The 20,265-nt window shown below is 33.5% G+C and overlaps 1 protein-coding gene across 1 annotated transcript in view; it reads right to left on the bottom strand.

Annotated features, from left to right (window-relative positions):
* Positions 1-20,265, bottom strand: part of nectin1b (nectin cell adhesion molecule 1b) — a 451,256-nt gene that overhangs the window by 72,718 nt on the left and 358,273 nt on the right. The window contains exon 7 of the mRNA XM_056478835.1: positions 14,852-14,945. Coding sequence (XP_056334810.1) covers positions 14,852-14,945 — 94 coding nt within the window. The remainder of the gene's footprint in view (positions 1-14,851; positions 14,946-20,265) is intronic.

Below are 20,265 nucleotides of genomic sequence, written 5' to 3'. Positions count from 1 at the left end.
GCATGCTTGAGTCTGGTCAGTATCTGTATGGGAAATCACCTTGGGAAATTGGATACAGTAGCTGTTGTAAATGTCCAGCACGCTGAGGTCTGTCTAGGTCCTAATGCCCCAGTATAGTGATGGGGACACCTATTGCAAAAAGTACCATCGTTAAGATAAGATATTAAACCAAGGTCCTGACTTTGGTAAAGGTACACCAGGTACTTTGGTCTGGTGTTCTTGCCAATAAATACCATGGCCTTCTGATAACCACCATTCATTGAATTGACTCTATTGAACTGTGTTAAGTGCACTTTCACTTGTATCTGCAATCACATCATCTAGGTGGATGCTACACACTGGTGGGGGTGACGAAAGACCCCTCCATTTATGACTGGTAAAGCACTCATTCATTCTGGTTCAACTTACACCTCTCCAAGCAGGATTGAATACAACAGCTTCTCAAAGTTTGGAGAACACCACCACTCTGACTAGATGACCTTCATTATACTCACCCCGCTGAACCTCACTCCCATCCCTGTTGCAGCACCAGTGTAACCTTGCCATTCTACCCCCAATGCTTTTACGTTTACTCATTTAGCAGATGCTTATATCCGAGGCCACTTACAAGTGAGGATAAAAGAAGCACTTCAAATCATCATACTGTAGGTTATCAGAATATAAATACTATGACAAGTCTAAGTTATATAATGTGTTCCACAGGTGGTTTGTCAAACCCACTCACCTTTGTGGAGCACACTCAGAATTGCACAATGTTTTCCAAGAAGTATGGTGTGTTTATAAGAAGGTGTCTGGTGCATATGGAGAGGAAAAAAAGTGTCACCTACAGGTCTACTCATCTGTGTGAAGCACACTAAGAATAACTCCAAGCAACTGGATCCTAACTGGTGTCTCTGATATGAATACTGGGTGCATTAACAAGGCTAAAGACAACACCTAGCGGTAATATTAGGTTAGATTTAGGTCGTGACATCAGATGACCAACATTCAAAGTCTGGCCAGCGTCTAAGGATGTTATTTTGACGTCGAGCCAACATCTGAAACCAACGCCCTATTGATGTCAAAACTGACATTTAGTCATCAGTTATTCAACCAAAATCTAACGTCTGATAGACGTCATAGTGGTAACTCCCACAAACGTTAGACATTGATATTTGGTTGATTTTTGGTTGGACGTTGGACATTGATGTCATCCTGACGTTGGGTTCTGATGTCAACCCAATTTTCATTTCCAAACAAAATGCAATATCCCCACAACGTTAAGGTACGACGTCAATCTGATGTCATGTTGACGTCCTGTGCCTGCTGGGCAGCTTCTTGCACCAGCTGCTAGTGCACCTTATGAGGCTAAAGAATTGAGATTTACCAGCACAATTCTATTAGCTGACTTACATTATATTCACCTCCCAAAGCTCACTCCCATCTGGTTGATGGCACCAATTCAACCCCTCTGGGTCTAATCTCACGGCTCCAAAGCCATTACAACTAGCGTCCCCGGCATGAGAGGCTGGCACTCTAAAAATGATGCTAAATATCACAGTCTGTACTGTCAGTTGCTAATATACCTCCAGGGATGTGAGGTTTACCTGCACGTCTTTTACTAGCTGGTCTCCGTCACGCTCATTCCCTTAAACCTCACTCTCATTTGGATGCCAGTGTAACCCCTTTAGTTCTAAGCGAAATGATCTTGTTTTCGCTTTGAAATAAGATTACTTTGCTTACCTCATTGGCAGATTATTTTGCTTGCTGTTTTAGGAAAAACTCATTTATTTTTGACATAGTATTACGGAAAACAAGACAATATTGATTACTTGTCTAGAAAATGCCATTAGATTTGGAATTTGGATTAGAAACAAGACAAGACTCTAATATGAAAAGCTTTTTTTTTCTTCTTGCAGTAAAATTGATGTTTTTAAAATTTTGAAACCAACGGTCACCATTTTTATTTTATTTTATTTAATTACAGCTGTTAAAAACCATTTGTATTTGACTGTTTGGTGTCCTCTTGCAAATGAATAATGTGTAGGTTATTCTATGCTTTATTCAGCCAATTTCATTTCTGTCAGCTTTACATTTTTGACTGTTTGGCGCCATCTTGTGGCTGAATACTGTACAGGTTAGTGTATGCTCCATCGGTTTTCATTTCTATCAGCTTTGCATTTAAATTAAGATTTAATATAAACTAGTACAGCTCATAACAATATTTTGTGTCAAATTTTAATGTTTTGTGGCAAGTAGTCGTGTAATAACTGGGATAAAGAATATTCAGGATGGTTGTTTTTGCAGAATAAAGCCCTTCAGACTTAAATAATGGTACAGTCTAGATAGGATACACTGGAAGCTGGAAGTGTAATATGCACATCAATATAGCAGCATTTTTTATGACACTGTTTAACAATAATTCATGTTTTTACATTACTGTGACGGTTGGGTTTAGGGTTAGGGTAGGGGTAGTTGTAAAAAATACAATTTATTGGGTACTTTAATAGATAACATAGATAATCCTATGTACAACTTCTGTTTTTACGTTACGTAGACGTTAATAAAATACAGTTAATGGAAAATTTAATAAATAAAATAAATTTTCGTTAACTTCCGGCCGCAACCATATCTGATCTAACAACAACCTTATATACTGTAACAGTGATTCGCTTTGTGTCGTGCAGCCGATAAGTATGTCAAGCCCGATCTCACAAGGAAACGTAACTATTTTCCGATTTGTCAGTTTAGTGGCTAATTCAAATGAATTCATCCAAGTTTATTCATACAAATGTATGACTTTTTAAAGGAGGCGTGTTTCCAAACCCCACCCCTAAACTGAACCATCTTTGGAGGATGAGTAAATCGTACTAAATTGTATGAAGGAGATTATACAAATGCTTACAAATTAGTGAATAAATCAAAAAGGTATGAATTGCCATGAGATAGCATTGGCTTGTTAGGTTTTATTCTGCGATAAAAACCTCCTGGGTGTACTTTATCCCTAACTTGTTTTACGTCAAGTATTTGAAATATAAATTTATTTGACCACATTTTTTTCAATGGAGTTTCAGTGCTTGTCTGCTACTCCTGAAGTTTATTGTGTTTAAACGGCTTATCATCTCATTTTCTCAGGAAACTTAACAATTTTCTGCTTTGTCAGTTTAGTGGCTAATTCATATTAATTCATCCAAGTTTATTCATACAAATGTATGATTTTTTTTTTTTAAAGGAGGTGTGGTACCAAACCCCACCCCTAAACTGAACCATCATTGGAGGACGATTAAATCGTACTAAATTGTACGAAATGATTGATTAAATCTATTTAATGAATAATTAAATCTATTTAACGAACTACAGTAGTCAAAATTTCAAAATTTCAACAATTTTCAAAATGATCTTAAGCAACCCAGGCTCATTCTAATTTCGTACCCCTATATACATTTCTGGAGAGCGCCAAATATGTTCCAGGAGCTACGTTTTTTGAAGTTTTAGTTTTCGCAAATCCACCAGAGGCTGCTGTGTACGCTTTTTCAGATCTCAAATTTCTCTCGCGAGTGCCATTCACGCCTGCTGTTCTTGCTTAAATCCACCAGAGGCAGCTGTCGTTTTACTAAATTGACTGATTTACTGAATGACTGACTGACTTCCCTAAACCCAACCGGTAATGTTTTTAATAGCACGACTGACCAGCGCCCACCCACTTCCGTAAACCCAACAGTTTTAAAAAGCAATCCAGATAAAGAAAAGTCCCCTGATTTTTACCACATTTTCAGAATTTACCACATTTTCACTATGCTATTTACCTGTTTATTTTATTTTTTGGCTTCTGTTTTACCTGCTTTCTGGAACTATTCTTCACCAGACTCAAACCCCGTCATCGTAGCCAACTCCTCTCTGCGTTTCAAGTCTGCCGACATATGTGGCGAGCTAACTGGATAAACTGGTAACAGCGGGAAACCCATCCACACAGAGGTAAACGGTCAACTGGTAAGCGTGAAAAGGAATGTTGTCATACCGCCCTATAGCATTCGTTTGAAAGACGAAATGCAGCCATACGTTCATCTGGCTACATAATTTGTGATCTCCAGAAATCTATATAGGGCTTCGTTTTCTGAATAAGCCTATGTTGATCTTAAGACAAGATTGGTTGTTAAAAAGTTTTAGTACAAGTTTGATGAAAGTTTTTGATCCACTTCAAATGTTGAGGACTGTATATTTTAATTAAATTACATTATCGATGTTGTAAAATGAGCGTTATGAAATTGAAAATAACCGCAAATCGCAATTTTTCACCAGAAGTTTATTGGTTGCTGTAAAACACTCTGCATGCATATAGCCTGATTTGACTGGATGGTGAAGCGTGTGTGTGTTATGTGCCAGACTGAAAGAGGTGATTAAACTGAGGAGACCGGAAAAGTAAAAGGAAAGGTGTGATGTGAGCTAAAAAACAAAAGTGGTTTTTCAGAGGCACAGCAAAACACACATTGTTCTTCTGCGGAGTAACACACAGTGATGAATCATATACAATAAAACCCGTCAAGAGGCCTGTCTCAAACGCCGAGTTCAGACGGCGCTTTCAAGCTCACAGAACCAATTAAAGACTGTGTTTACCAGTCTCTAAATAATAAAAAAAAATGCTATCAAAAAAACTCGAGCTTTGTTGTTTAGTTTTTGTTAACTCAAGTATTTATGACTATTCGCACATGACACTTGAACACCAAAAGAGCATGTTAAAAATCAGACCTTTATTCATTCATTCAGGTTTATTCATTCATTTTAAAGCTTTTATATGGGTGGCACGGTGGCTCAGTGGTTAGCACTTAGAAGGTCGCTGGTTCGAGCCCCAGCTGGGCCAGTTGGCATTTCTGTGTGGAGTTTGCATGTTCTCCCTGTGTTCGGGATTTCTCCGGGCGTTTCAGTTTCCCCCACAGCCAAAGCATTCACTATAGGTGAATTAAATAAACTAAATTGGCTGTAGTGTATGAGTGTGTATAGTGTTTCCCAACTGGGTTGCGGCTGGAAGGGCATCCACTGCATAAAAACATATGCTGGAATAGTTGGGGGTTCATTCCACTGTGGTGACCTCTGAAATAGAGACTAAGCCGAAGAAGAATGAATGAAAGCTTTTGTATTGGATTACAATACAGTAACTTAAGAAGTCTGGTTAGTAAGACTGATTGATTGATTGATTAATTAATTGATTAGTTGATTAATTGATTAATTTTATTGAACAGAGACATTAAATTAATCATTAATCACACATATCATGATAAACAAATAAAACAAATGTATTATTATTTATTTATTTATTTATTTATTGTTTGCTTGTTTTTTTGTTTGTGTGTTTGTACATTTATTTATTTAATTGTTTTTGTGTTTGTCTTTTTATTAATATATTAACTGTTTAGTCTTTTTGTTTATGTTTTTTATTTATTTATTTATTTATTTATTTATTTATTTGTTTATTTATTATTTATTTATTTATTTATTTGTGTGTTTGCCTATTTTATTTTATTTTATTTTATTTTATTTTATTTTATTTTATTTTATTTTATTTTATTTTATTTTATTTTATTTATTTTATTTTATTTTATTTTATTTTCGGCTTAGTCCCTTTATCAATCTGGGGTCACCACAGCGGAATGAACCGTCAACTTATCCAGCACATGTTTTACGCAGTGGATGCCCTTCCAGCTGCAACCCATCGCTGGGAAGCATCCATACACTCTCATTCACACTCATACACTACGGACAATTTAGCCTACCCAATTCACCTGTACCGCCTGTCTTTGGACTGTGGGGGAAACCGGAATACCCAAAGGAAACCCACGCGAACACACGGAGAACATGCAAACTCCACACAGAAATGCCAACTGACCCAGCCGAGGCTCGAACCAGCGACCTTCTTGCTGTGAGGCGACAGCGCTACCTACTGCGCCACAGTTTTCACGATTTGATTTTATTTTATTTTATAAGTTTTTTTTCCTTTTAACTTTTTGTAAAACTAAAAGCTAAGTAATGTTGCTGAAAATTCTGATTCAATTCAAATAAAAATAAACGTTTAATTAATTAATATAGATGATTTTAAAAAATATTTAAATAATGTATATATATTCAGTATATTTAAATAATGTATATATAATGTACATATAATGTATAATAATGTATATATTTTATATATATATAAAAATAAATTAAATCTTTTACAGAAAATGGTAATGCTATTTCACAAATACAGTTTGTATTATATCAATTAAATTAGATTATATAAAATGAACAATAGTTGTAGTTATATTAAAATCGAATTCAGCCTTAGAAAGCAAAATAGACAATAAATAAAACAATAAATAAATAAAATAAGTAGCTGGAATGGCATCACTGTGTAAAACATATGCTGGATAAGTTGGCAGTTCATTCCGCTGTGGCGACCCCATGTTTAGAAAAGAAAATGAATGAATGAATTATATAATTACATTTTATTAAAATTTAAATCAGCTTTAGCAAAATAGATAATAAATAAAACAATAAAACCATTAAAAATAGAATATTAATATTATAGCTAACACTTTACAATAAAGTTTATTAGTTAATGTATTTACTAACATGAACTAATTATGAACAACACTTGTACATCATTTATCAATCATAATTGAACGTTTACTAATGCATTAATTAGTGCATTAACTAATGAACCTTATTGTAAAGTGCGACCATATTATATTATATTCATTATATAATTATATTATATTAACATTTAATTCAGCCTTAGAAAGCAAAATAGACAATAAATAAAACAATAATAAAATAACAATAAATAAACAAACAAACAAACAAACAAATAAATAAATAAATAAACAAATAAATAAATAAATAAATAAATAAATAAATAAATAAATAAATAAATAAATAAATAAATAAATAAATAAATAAATAATTCTACTATAATACTGACCCCAAACTTTGAAAATGTTACTTTATATAAAAGTATTTCATTGCATTTGCTTTTCACATTTTATTCAATTCAATTAAATTCTTGATTTTCAACCAACTTGTTATGCATCTTAAAATTTTAGACAAATTAATTTTTCATTTATTTTAATGCATCTTAAAATTTAGGAATACAACCCTTGTAAATTTGCTTTGTGAGTTGAGCGTCAAGAATGTGTATCAACAAAAAAAAAAAAAAAAAAAACTGTCTTCCTTTTGATTTGAAGTCATGTTGACTTTTAAAGCAGCCCCTTGTATCTCTCTGAAGTGTTTTTGAGTTCAAGGACACACACACACACGCACTGCTCCACGCGATTCTGTTCATGATGTGTCTGTAGTGTATCTGAAGCACACACATGGGTGATGATAACAAGAAAAGTGCTTTAGTAGTAGTAGTAGTGTGTATGTATGCACACTCAACTTTCTATAGAGGCACTATTATAAGCAGTTGCCTAGCAACAGCGACTGTTCGGGCAACAGTCTTTTGTTTACACTATCTACAGGTCTTTCCTTCACCATCCACCTCAAAAAAAGAAGCCTGAATCTTATTGAAACTTACATGAAACAAACATTTATGAGATCTGAGCAGGGCACCAGACGAGGCGCGCACACACACACAAACACACGCACACACACACACATAGATGCCGGTCAGACATCTGAGCCCGCATGACTCAAACAAATCAATGACTCCTTATAAAAAAGCACAACAAACACATAAACAAACTCAAACACAGTTGTCTTCTACTTCTTCTTTTTTTCTTCTTTTCCTGCCAGAGATGGATATTTATAAGGGAAGAAAGAACACCTGCGGTTTATAAATGCAACTTGTCTGTGATCTTCTCCATCCTGCGTGCTTGAAGATCAGGAAGACGCTATCAGAGACCAAACATGTTTACCGTCAGCTTTTTTTTTTTTTTTTTGCAATTCTCTGCACCTGCACGGATTTCTGCTTTCAAAAACGCCACAGCTGGAATCAAATGCTTTTGAAGACATGGAGGGAAATTCATTTTTTTTTAGGTGGTGGAGGTTTGGAAGAACTGTGGCGGTGGAGGTTTGGAAGAACTGTGGCGACCTTTAAACAGTACTGAATTTTTTTTTTTTATGTATATAATGTGTTATGAATTAGATACTAATATGTATTAGACGTACAAATATATTTAGATGCACATTTAGGTGTATGTTTTATTAATTGAAAGTCTTAATTTAATTTAATTTAATTTAATTTAATTTAATTTAATTTAATTTAATTTAATTTAATTTAATTTAATTTATGTGCATGAATATGAATGTATTTTATTTTTATTTAATTATTTTTGTTTTATTGAATGCATTTTTTAACAAAGATATTATATACATATTTACAATACTGTTCAAATTTTGATTCACGATTTTTTACACTATATTATTTTATTTTATAATTTTATTAAAATTGTAATTTAATTTAATTTTTAACAAAGATATAATATACATATTTACAATATTGTTCAAAATTTGAGGAATGTTTTTAATTTAATTTAATTTAATTTAATTTAATTTAATTTAATTTAATTTAATTTAATTTAATTTAATTTAATTTAATTTAATTTAAATGAGCTGCACGGTGGCGCAGTGGGTAGCACGATCGCCTCACAGCAAGACGATCGCTGGTTCAAACCTCAGCTGGGTCAGTTGGCATTTCTGTGTGGAGTTTGCATGTTCTCCTCGTGTTCGCGTGGGTTTTCTCTGAGTGCTCCGGTTTCCCCCACATGTCCAAAGACGTGGTATAGGAGAATTGGGTAAGCTAAAATTGTCCGTAGTGTATGTGTGTGAACGAATGTGTATGGATATGTATGGATGTTTCCCAGTGATGGGTTGCAGTTGAAAAAAAGGTTTGTAACATTTTACAGTATTGTTCAAAATTTTGTTTTATTTTATTTTATTTTATTTTATTTTATTTTATTTTATTTTATTTTATTTTATTTTATTTTATTCATTTTTTTTTTTTTTTTGAACAATGATAACAAATGAACAAATATAAAATCAACAATGACTATATTTTTAAAAAGATTTACTGTCGAGAAGATTTGTTAGAACCAAGGTGACCTTTAAAAAGTACAGATTTAAAAAAATAATAATTTTTACATGATGACTTTCAATATAAACTATACTTTCAATATACAACTAAACTGTATCTATATATAGCACATGTATGTATGTTTCATACATAGAAATTCATCCTTTAAAAAATAAAAAAAAAATATTATTTATTTATTATTATTTATTTATTTATTTATTATTTATTATATAAAGTTATTATATATTACTTATCATTATTATTATTTATTATTGTAATTGAATGTATTTTTAACGATATTTTTGAAGATATTATATACATATACACTTTAAAAAAGTTGACTCAACTTAAAAGTTTAAGGCAACAAAAATATCCTTAAGTCTGTTGCCTTAAACTTTTAAGTTGAGTCAACTTAGTTTTTTTCAGTTTTTTTACAGTGTACACACTACTGTTCAAAATTTGATTAATGCATTTAATTCGTTTTTATTTATTGTAATTTAATGTCATTTTTAACAAAGTTATTAAATAGATACACACATAAAAAATACTCTCAGCTTTTTACAATTCTCTCCACCTTTACAGATTTCTGCTCTGTCAAAATGCCGCAGCCAGAATCAAACGTCTCCAAAGACATGGAGGAAAATTCAGTTTCCAGATGCGTTCGGAAAAAGGTCGGGAAGATTTAGCAGAACCGCGGCGACCTTCAAAAAGCCACTATCGATTTTGGGAAGTTGATTTTGAGCTGGTTTGTTTGAAATTAGCATTGTCCAGCAAGGACGGCATACCTCATTAAGAGTACATAGCCAAAGACAAATGCAAATGCGTCTGCTTATGTGTTATGAATGATGATTACAGTATTGGACATCTGCAGGGAGTCTCGAATAGACTGAGGGATGTCAGCATAGAGTAACCTCACAAAATTAATGAGGATTTGTGTGCTGCTAGTTTACTACATTTATATAATTGGTAATCATACAGCAAAATGGAGACATTCGACCACAAAACACACACTTTTTTTTTTATTTTATTTTTTTATATTCATGCATCATTTGAAAGCTGAATAAATGATATTGGTATTATTATTGGTTCCATTGATATTGTTAATAATTAAGATCTGGATTCTGAGGGTGCTAAAATATATAGAGAAAATCACCTATAAATTTGTCCAAAGGAAGTTCTAAGCATTGCTCATTATTCATCTAAAATAGAGTTTTGTTACATATATGTTTATTGTTCGTGGAACATATGCAGGCCTATATAAATACATATATATAGTCTCGCTACAATCCAACTCGCTCTTTAAGATCTCAAAACTCAGGGCTTCTGGTAGTACCTAGAATAGCAAAGTCGAGTAAAGGAGGTCGAGCCTTCTCATTGATGGCTCCTAAACTCTGGAATAGCCTTCCTGATAATGTTCGAGGCTCAGACACACTCTCCCGATTCAAAACTACATTAAAGTCCTATCTGTTTAGTAAAGCATACACTCAGTGCACCACTTCGTGGGCTTCCACACAGGTTTCTGCACCTTGTTTATATACACAATGAACAGCAGCTACTCTAATTATTTTCTTTATTCTCCATTTCCACCTGGGGATATTCTTCCCGAGGCCCTCAGACTATGTAGAGTCACTGATTCGATCCAAGACCAACGACGAGATGATCCCAAGGTTTCCATATCCTGGACCAGGCCGTATCCTGAGCAGCTACTGTGGTGGTCATGGAGGAGTGGATAACATGAGACTGATTCCTGTGACGCTCCAGGGACAGACGAGTCTTCGCTGAGGCCAGCTTCCAGCCTCCGCCGCTGAGACTGCAGCTCTGCACAAGACGTTTGGCCAGCGGAGAAATTTAAATGGTCGTGCCCAACTGAGTCTGGTTGCTCTCAAGGTTTTTTTTCTTCACTTTCGCCAATTAGTGAAGTTTTTTTTTCCCTCCGAATTTCCATAAAACACTTTTTCCTGACTGTTTTTTATTGCATTAATAACACATACATATTTTTGAAAAATTTTTCACTATCAGAGAGTAAAAACAACATTTTTGCCAATTTTGGACAGTTAAAACTAGTATTTAGGTCATTTTATATGTTGCAAAATAGTCGCAGGATGATACTGTGTGTCTGTAACAAAATATAAAACATTCAAAATGTTTTAAATAGCCACTTAAGAGTCAAAATGTGCTGTCCACATATGTGGCCACTAAGGCCTATAGGAGGTTAAGTAAACAAATAAATAAATATGTAAAAAATACAATAATAATAATAATAATAATAATAATAATAATAATAATAATAATAATAATAATAAAATACCAACAACAATATTGTTAATAATAATAATAATAATAATAATAATAATAAAAATAATGTTACAAAAATGTAATAATAATAATCATAATAATAATAATACAATATTTTTAACAATAATATTTAATATACTACTACTACTACTACTACTACTACTACTACTACTACTACTACTAATAAAAATAATAATAATAATAATAATAATAATAATGATAATGATAATAAACAATATTATGAACAATAAAAATTAACAACAATACTACTACAAATACTACTACTACTACTAGTAGTCTTTTACAGACTGCCATGTAAAGCTAAATGCCCACTATACAGAATTCATTACTGCAAAATATTAAATAGCCGTTCTGCACTCTCTGCATACATTTCACATAACCTTTGAACTGTAAGACAGCATGATCATCTCAACATAATAAGCATCCTTTCATCAAGTTCATCCACTGCTCCACAAACACTTCAACATGCTCACTACTACTGTTCTGTAGCTCTACTACGGTACATCCTCAGCATGACACCTGCGTTTTACTGCGACTTTTCTCCTTTGCACTCACGATTCTCCGTTTCCTTCAAAGTGATTAAATCAACAGTTATTCAGAAGCTGTTGAAGAGAATAAATGAGTATTTACTAACAAACGCTCAGGGATGAGGAGTCTCGGCGTAATTGGAAATAAGCTGTTTTAGTTTACAGCTTCATCACTTTCTAAAAATGACCAAAACATGATGTGTGTTGTGAAAACACTGCATTTACTAAAGACTGAGGTTTCTTTAGATTGTCATTAGAATTGGAGAATTGTGTTTATTAGGGATTATAAATGTTTATCTTAACAGGACCCTACAAACTACTGTTGTTGGTACATTACATGTACAGTCTGCATACAGGATGATTTCTAAAGAAATTCACGATTAAAAGGATCACTGAAGTAAGCATATTGGATAAATTAATTTATTCATATATTTTAGAACATATTTTAACTTTATTTTTTTAATCAGTCATAGTTAGGCCCAATCCCAATTATGTTTTTGTACCCCAACCCCTTCCCCTTGGCCCTTGAAACAGAGTGTGAAGGGGAAGAGCTTCAAATGTTACCTCTAATAAATGGGACAGCACTCACTACAACACCTGCACACGTCATCATATGTCATCACGATCAGTGGTGTAGTCCTTGCTATACGGACGTATACTCAGTATGCCTACTTTTTTCCACGAGCTGTTTGGGTATTACGACTCTGAGGGTCATACTCTCGGTATACTCACTTCTTTTGGTGATTAGACTTCCCTAATTTTTGTGTATTGAGCATTTGAGTTTTTCGAAGATCACAACAAATCAGCTGAATGAAGTCTCACTGAAACGTTCAAGTAAAATTATAAAACAGCATGGGCGTCGCTTTAGCCCTCCATTCAGCCCCCCTAACACCTTTGCGATTACCTGTACACTACTAAATGATCGCCTCAGTCCCCTTTAAATTTGATATAAAAACGGTGGTAAAATCCCGCTCCTGAACTTGTTTTTTAGTTAGTCAGCAAACCACAGATGTGCAGTGTGTGTGTGTGTATATATATGTATAATCAAATAAATCAAAGATACATTGACTTTCGTCGTTTCTTTGCCTACTTTTAAAATTTGGATTGAGTGGGTAATAGTACACCACCTATTTTTTTAGGACTACACCAGGCTTCATATGAGATTGAAGACAGTGACTGCTGTAGTTATTCCAGTTGCGTTATTTTTTGGTGTTTATCTTCAGGAAATCACCGAAGGCAACGGTATCATGTTATCATAACGATATAATGTGGCAATAAGCTGGTAACTGTACTGTGCATTTACACTCTGCCCATATTCATCTAAACACATGAAAACAACATAAACATTATAGCAGACACTGTAATACGCTCATTTCCAGCCACTAGACTTTTCTGACAGGCTATTCCAGTGTCAATGAGTGACAATATGTTGTGGGACTGCTGTACAGGAGTTATTATTATGGATTATAGATAGTGAAATTTAGCAGTTTTTATTTTAGCATTTTTTAAAGCATTACTGTAAATCACAAACACCGTTATGAATCTATTAAAACATGTGCTTGTTTGTTGTAAAATTTCATAATAATGACAAGAAATATAATTTGGGCATCTCTTTACTTTCATTTGCAGCCATGCTGCAGTTGTAAATGGTGCATTCTGGTAAATTTTCTTACTCCTTGGTTTCAAGTGTGGATTACTTTTAATTCTAAAACAATATATAAACATACTATAGCACATTTTAGATGTGCTACATTAAGTATGTTTTATATTTTGAAAGTCATCATGTAAGCATAATAACAGCATAAAAAAGCACGTTTTGCTGAATTTTATATACTAAATAAGGCAAATGTATTTTTATTTTACTTTACTCAACTATTTTATTTTATTTTTTTTTTTCATTTTATTTTATTGTGTTTTGCTTTTATTTATTTTTAAAAGAAATAGCTTAAATTGTAAAAAAAAAAAGTAGAAAAAAATTATTATTTTATTTCTAATCAAATAAATGCCGACTTAGTGAGCTTAATACATAAATAAAATAAATGTTATTGTTTTATGTTTTAATTATTGTATTTAATTAATAATAATAATAATAATAATAATAATAATAATAATAATAATAATAATAATAATAATAATAATTACAACAACAACAATGATAATAATAATAATAATAATAATAATAATAATAATAATAATAATAATAATAATAATAATAATAATAAATAAATAAATAAATAAATGAATAAATAAATAAATAGCTGTTATAAACCTTTTTGTTATATGTCATATAATATAGTTTCTATATTGTATATACGTTTACAATAGTCTTTAATTGTTTTATTTATTTATTTACTGATTTATTTTTGTTTTTAAATGTTTTATATTTTATTATTATTAATAATAATAATATTAATAAATACATATTTACTTATTTTTTGTTTTTACTCGATTAAAATTTTATTATTATCAATAATAATAATAATAATAATAATAATAATAATAATAATAATAATAATAAATACATATTTACTTATTTTTGTTTTTACTCGTTTAAAATTTTATTATTATCAATAATAATAATAATAATAATAATAATAATAATAATAAATACATATTTACTTATTTTTGTTTTTACTTGTTTAAAATTTTATTATTATTATTATTATTATTATTATTATTATTATTAATAATAGTAATAATAAGAATAAGAATAATAAATACATATTTACTTATTTATTTTTGTTTTTTAAATGTTTACATTTTATATTTTATTATTATTATTATTTTATTCATATTATTAATGTCCCACAAAACAAGAAAAAAAGAAGAAAAAAGACGAAAATAGAAAAAGTGAAACTCCTCGAAGTGAAGAAAAGTGGAAGTAACGATTTAAGAGGCAGACTTAAGCTCACAGCTTGTAATGTAAAAGTTCCCCAAGCCATATGTTACACTAAAGAAGAAGAAGAAGAAGAAGATGTCCTACCTGGATCTCATCAGACGTCAAACCGCCTTTCATGTCGCTGCCTTTTTTCTTGGGTGGCGGAGGAGCAGGTTTATGAGCAGGGGGGAGGTCAGTCCTGTTGGAACAGAAACAGAAAAACACGCTGACACCGGGACACTCACAGAGCTTTCATACGGCCGTGGCTTAAACCCATAATGAGGAGTCGTGCCCACGTCTGCCTCTGCCTGCTGTGGGTTTGATAGGCATCTCCTTACACCGCCTTTGTTGTAGCCGCTGCCATTTCAGCCTTGCCCTTTCAATGGCTCACCACTAGCCACGGAGAGAGAGAGAGAGAGAGAGATAATGAAAGCGGATTGTAATGGGCAAAATGGAGAGGAAAGAATGAGAGCCCTAGGACAAAGGGGCCTTCGAATTATAGCCCACCAATGTTCCCATCACTCCCTTAAAGTGTCTGACAGGCAGCAAACAGAGCACGCGGGTCTGATTCGTGATGTGAGACGCATCAGGGGTCAGGCCTCGGCCCGCCATACTTTACTTTAATTCAGAGTCGCCGTCAAACTGTGGCACAACTGGGAAGGCTGTAAAAGTGTCGAACAGCGCCTCGTGAATTTTCAGCTTAATTGGCAATACTGAAGTAAAGTTCATACTGGGTCGCAGACAACTGGTATCGGGTTAACTTGGTTTATATATAGCACTGGCTGCAGTTTGGGTGTACATTTAAAGGTCCTTTGAAATTCAAATTAAGTTTTTTAGATGTTAGTATCTGTATTCTTTGCTTTTAGGATAGTTTTTACTCCAAAACAGTGACTACATTTGCATTTAGAAGATATAAAACTGATATAAACAAACATGTAAAGCTTGTAGTTAGATTTTTTTGATGCCACTTCAGTTTTTTATCAAATCTTCTGACCAATCAAGTCCTCTCTAGTGTCTGACATGCCCCGCCCCCTTCAAAACACTTCTCATTTGATAAGCTCAATCACTCACACTAACAGAGCAGTGATACGCATACCTGTCAACATTGGGATGTGAAAATAAGGGATATGCCCACCATAATAAGGGATCCCCCCCCCCCCTTTTTTTAATCCCTAAATTACTAAATATGTTCAATTGGAGCTGTTTCATTGTAAAATGGTCAGTAATGTGTTGTATTATTATCATTATTTTCTAAAGAAAAAATAAATATACATTAGTAGCAAATGCATTAGCAAACAGTTCAGCTTATTAAAATGAATAGCTATTATAATGAAATAGATTCAAGCTATCAAATCTCATTAGCCGTTTCTTCACTGTATAACTTACATAAGCAACGAATGAATCTCTTATTCATTTAGATTTTTTCTTTTTGTTACATTAAATAACAGGTGTCACTTTAAAAATGCACACATCTAAAGTTATAATGAAAGCTTTTGATTGATTGATACTTTTTACGCTCATTTAGGATGAAATTAGTTGTGTTAAAAAACAAAACCACACCAAGATCAACATCTTTAGATATTAGTATTATTATTAATTATGTGTTTATGTCAGTTCAAACACGCATCCAAAACCCAGACTTTCGCTCCGCTTCAAATCACGTGTACAGAAACCGTTTGGGAAACAGCGTCTATTTATCACTATGGACCGCGTCAGCTGACAGTCACGCACCGCTATATGACTGTTTGAGGATTGCATATGAAGGGGAGACGGCACCTGTAATGAAAAGGAAGTGAATCCTGCTGTTTTCATATTTGTTTTCATGTCTAAATAAAGCGAAAGTACAGAACAGACTCACATTTAAGAGCAAGGGCGGCCCCTGGTGGTTCGGTGGTATGGGTTGCATATAGGGAGGATCAGCTCTTTAATGTTTATTTGCCACCCTTCAGAGAAAGACTGAAAATACGGGAAAATACTTTTACGGGATGATAGCGGGATGGAACTGTAAAATACGGAAGAATCCCTGAAAAACCGGGAGGGTTGACAGGTATGGTGATACGCTATTGGCTGTTTTTTTTTTTTTTTGTAAAGGGACGAGCTACTATTGGCCCATTTCTACTGAATGGTACAGTACGGTACGGGCTCACCTTTATCAGGCTTGCGTTTCCACTGCCTAAAGGGTACCAATGGGTATAACTGCAGATCAATGACAGTGTGAAATAGCCTGTACTGTACTGTAATGTCTGCAATTATACAAAATAAATAAATAAATGCAACATATATGAACACATACAGACACTTACAGTCTCTGATATGTTGCCACTTACAAAAAAACTACACACAGCATACAATTAGTGCTTATTTGGGTTCGTAACACGCAGCAAAGCCCAAAGTCAGTGCAAAGCTTTCATCTGCACGTTTAATTTAACAGCACATGTACCCTCTGTTAAAAAGTAATTTCATCATAATAGCCCAAAAGGCGATGATAAACATGGCAGTTTGTTATTGATTCAGGTTGCTGAAACAATCTGCTCCTTTGTTTTGTCGGACTTCTCCTTTGTTTTTCTTCACTCTTCACTTCACTCTCGCATTTTCCCATTTCTAAAAGGATCGGGTGTCGGAAACACTTCAATAATCACACGCACATTATTATCATCAGCTCAAGAAGTTCATTATTTCAAATATAGATGCGATTGCGAGCTCCATGGAGAAAGTGAAACCGCTTGCACTTTTAGGCGGCCTTGTAAAACAACAGGACATGGCAGATTTTGTTCTTCTTGGCTTTGTGGCTATTCATCAAGACGACAGCAAAGGGTTACCAAAAAGTAGAATGGTTCGCTTTTAGGTACCCTTTGACAGTGGAAACGGGCATAAAAGCATACCGAACCGTACCGTATTGTATCGTATCACTCAGTGGAAATGGGCCATATATACTGTAGCCTCTTTCACACAATGATACCGGTATTTATCCGGAAAATTTCCAGAACAACTTTACCGATATATTCAGATATGTGCTGTTTACACAAGCATGGATGTTCCAGAATTTTTTAGGAAAAGACTGTTCACACATCCATTCTAAAATACTGGTAAATTCTCACATCATTAACCAGAAATGAGCTCTAAATGCCTGCGCTTGTATTTGTAAACATAGATGGGGTCGGACTTTTGTTGATGGTTTCACTTTTATTTAAAGCTTAGCATTCCTGCTAAAGACATCCAAAGGCAAAAGCGCTAACCACAGCTAAATGTTTACACATTTGACTACATTACAAATTCTCTGGATGGATAAGTATCATGAACAACTTTGATGAAAACATATGGAGGAGCACTTTCGCATGCCGAGATGTACATAATATGTGTGTGTGCTGGCACTTCTTCATGTGAACACGCGTCAAGCAACTGAAGCAAACTTGATGGTGAACAAACAGCGGTTTATCATAAGCATTTTATCGATCATTTTTTACACAGTAGGCATTAACATAGAAATGTTATCTGGCTAACAACTAGCAGCTAAATGTGTCTTTAATTTTTCATAAACAGCGTGGATGTAAATGCGTCTGAATGTTTTGTTTATTATTTTGTCGCAGTGTATTATTTTTTCAGACTGCATGTCTGTAAATATATTGGCAGTAGAAAGTCTCTGTACTTGCTCTGTCATAATATCCAATGACAGCAGCAGCAGCATAGCAGATCTATTCCACCAAGACCAAAGACATGAACATTTACTTAACTTTTTGATTTAATGGCTAATTCGTATGAATTCGTACGATCTAATTCGTACATTTTCGTATGATTTGCTCATCCCCCAAATGACGGTTTTATGGGTGGGGTTAGGTGCCACGCCTCCTTTTAAAATTGTATAATTTCGTACGACTGAACTTGTATGAATTCGTACGAATTAGCAACTAAACTGACAAAACGTAAAATACTTACGTATTCTTGTGAGATCAGGCTGAAATGACCTCTTAATCCCAACATTCTTTAGAATATCCAGCTTGATTTCATGAGGAAACGTAACTATTTTGCGTTTTGTCAGTTAGTTGGCTAATTCTTATTAATTCAAACAAGTTTAGTTGTACAAAAACGTGTGATTTTTTTTTTTTTAAAGGAAGTGTGGATTCAAATCCCACTCCTAAACCCAACCATCATTGGGGATGAGCAAATCGTATTAAATTGTTTGAATAAGATCGTACAAATTTATATGAATTAGCCCCTAAATCAAAAAGTACAAATTGCTGTCAGATAGCTTTGGAAAATCTTCCTTTGTGGTCAATAGAAGATGGAAATTATGATTTTGCATATCAAAAATGAACTATTCAAATATAGTCTATAACCCCTTTCACACATACAGATCTTTCCGAAAAATTACCAGCAATTTTCCTGAAAGAGATCATGTGTGAACAGGCCCTTTTTGAAAATACTGGTAAATTCCTTCTGGCAATTTTCCGGATAGAGTTTTAACCGGTAATTTGCCGGAATGCTGCTCTGTGTGAATGCAGAAGGAAAACTGCCAGAAAGAGTGCGTTCATGCTTAGAGTGCACTGACGTGAGACGTGTTCTCCAGCTCAGAATCAGAAGATTCAGACACATTCACATCCCCACTGTTCATGAAAATAAAAGCCTTTGAATGTTTTTTTCAGACACATTTAGCTGCTAGTGCTAGTCAGATAACGTTTCTATGTTCCTTCTTAATGCCAACTGTCAACAAATGTTATCAATAAAGTGCTTATGAAAAACCGCTGTTTGTTTACCTTCACTACTTCAGTTGCTTGACGCATGTGCACGTGAAGACGTCTTCCGGTGAGCGCCAGCACACACACATATTATGTACATCTCGACCTGCGAAAGTGTTCCTCCATATGTTTTATCGAAGTTGTTCACAATACGTATCTATCCACAGAATTTGTAATATAGTCAAATGTGTAAACATTTAGCTGCAGTTAGTGCTTCTGCCTTTGGATGTCTTTGGGACAAAGCAGCTGCGTGAATACTAAAGCTTTAAATAAAAGTGAAACCATCAACAAAAGCCCGACCCTCTTCTATGTTTAAAAATACAAGCGCAGCCATTTAGAGCTCATTTCTGGTTAATGATGTCAGAATTTACTGGAGTTTTGAAATGGATGTGTGAATGGTCTTTTCCAGAAATATAAATACAGTTTAAGTCAGAATTATTAGCCCCCCTGAATTATTAACCCCCTTGTTTATTTTTTCCCTATTTTCTGTTTAACGGAGAGAAGATTTTTTCAACACATTTCTACACATAATAGTTTTAATAACTCATCTCTAATAACTGATTAAATTTATCTTTGTCATGATGACAGTAAATAATATTTTACTAGATATTTTCAAGACACTAGGTTAATTAGGTAAACTAGGCAGGTTACGGTAATTAGCAAAGTTATTGTATAACAATGGTTTGTCCTGTAGACAGTCAAAAAAATTGCTTAAAGGGGCTAATAATTTTGACCCTAAAATGGTTAAGAAAAAATTAAAAACTGCTGTTATTTTAGCCAAAATAA

The sequence above is a fragment of the Danio aesculapii genome, chromosome 18 (assembly GCF_903798145.1).
Source record: "Danio aesculapii chromosome 18, fDanAes4.1, whole genome shotgun sequence".
NCBI lineage: Eukaryota > Metazoa > Chordata > Actinopteri > Cypriniformes > Danionidae > Danio > Danio aesculapii.
This window is presented reverse-complemented; position numbering and strand designations above follow the sequence as displayed.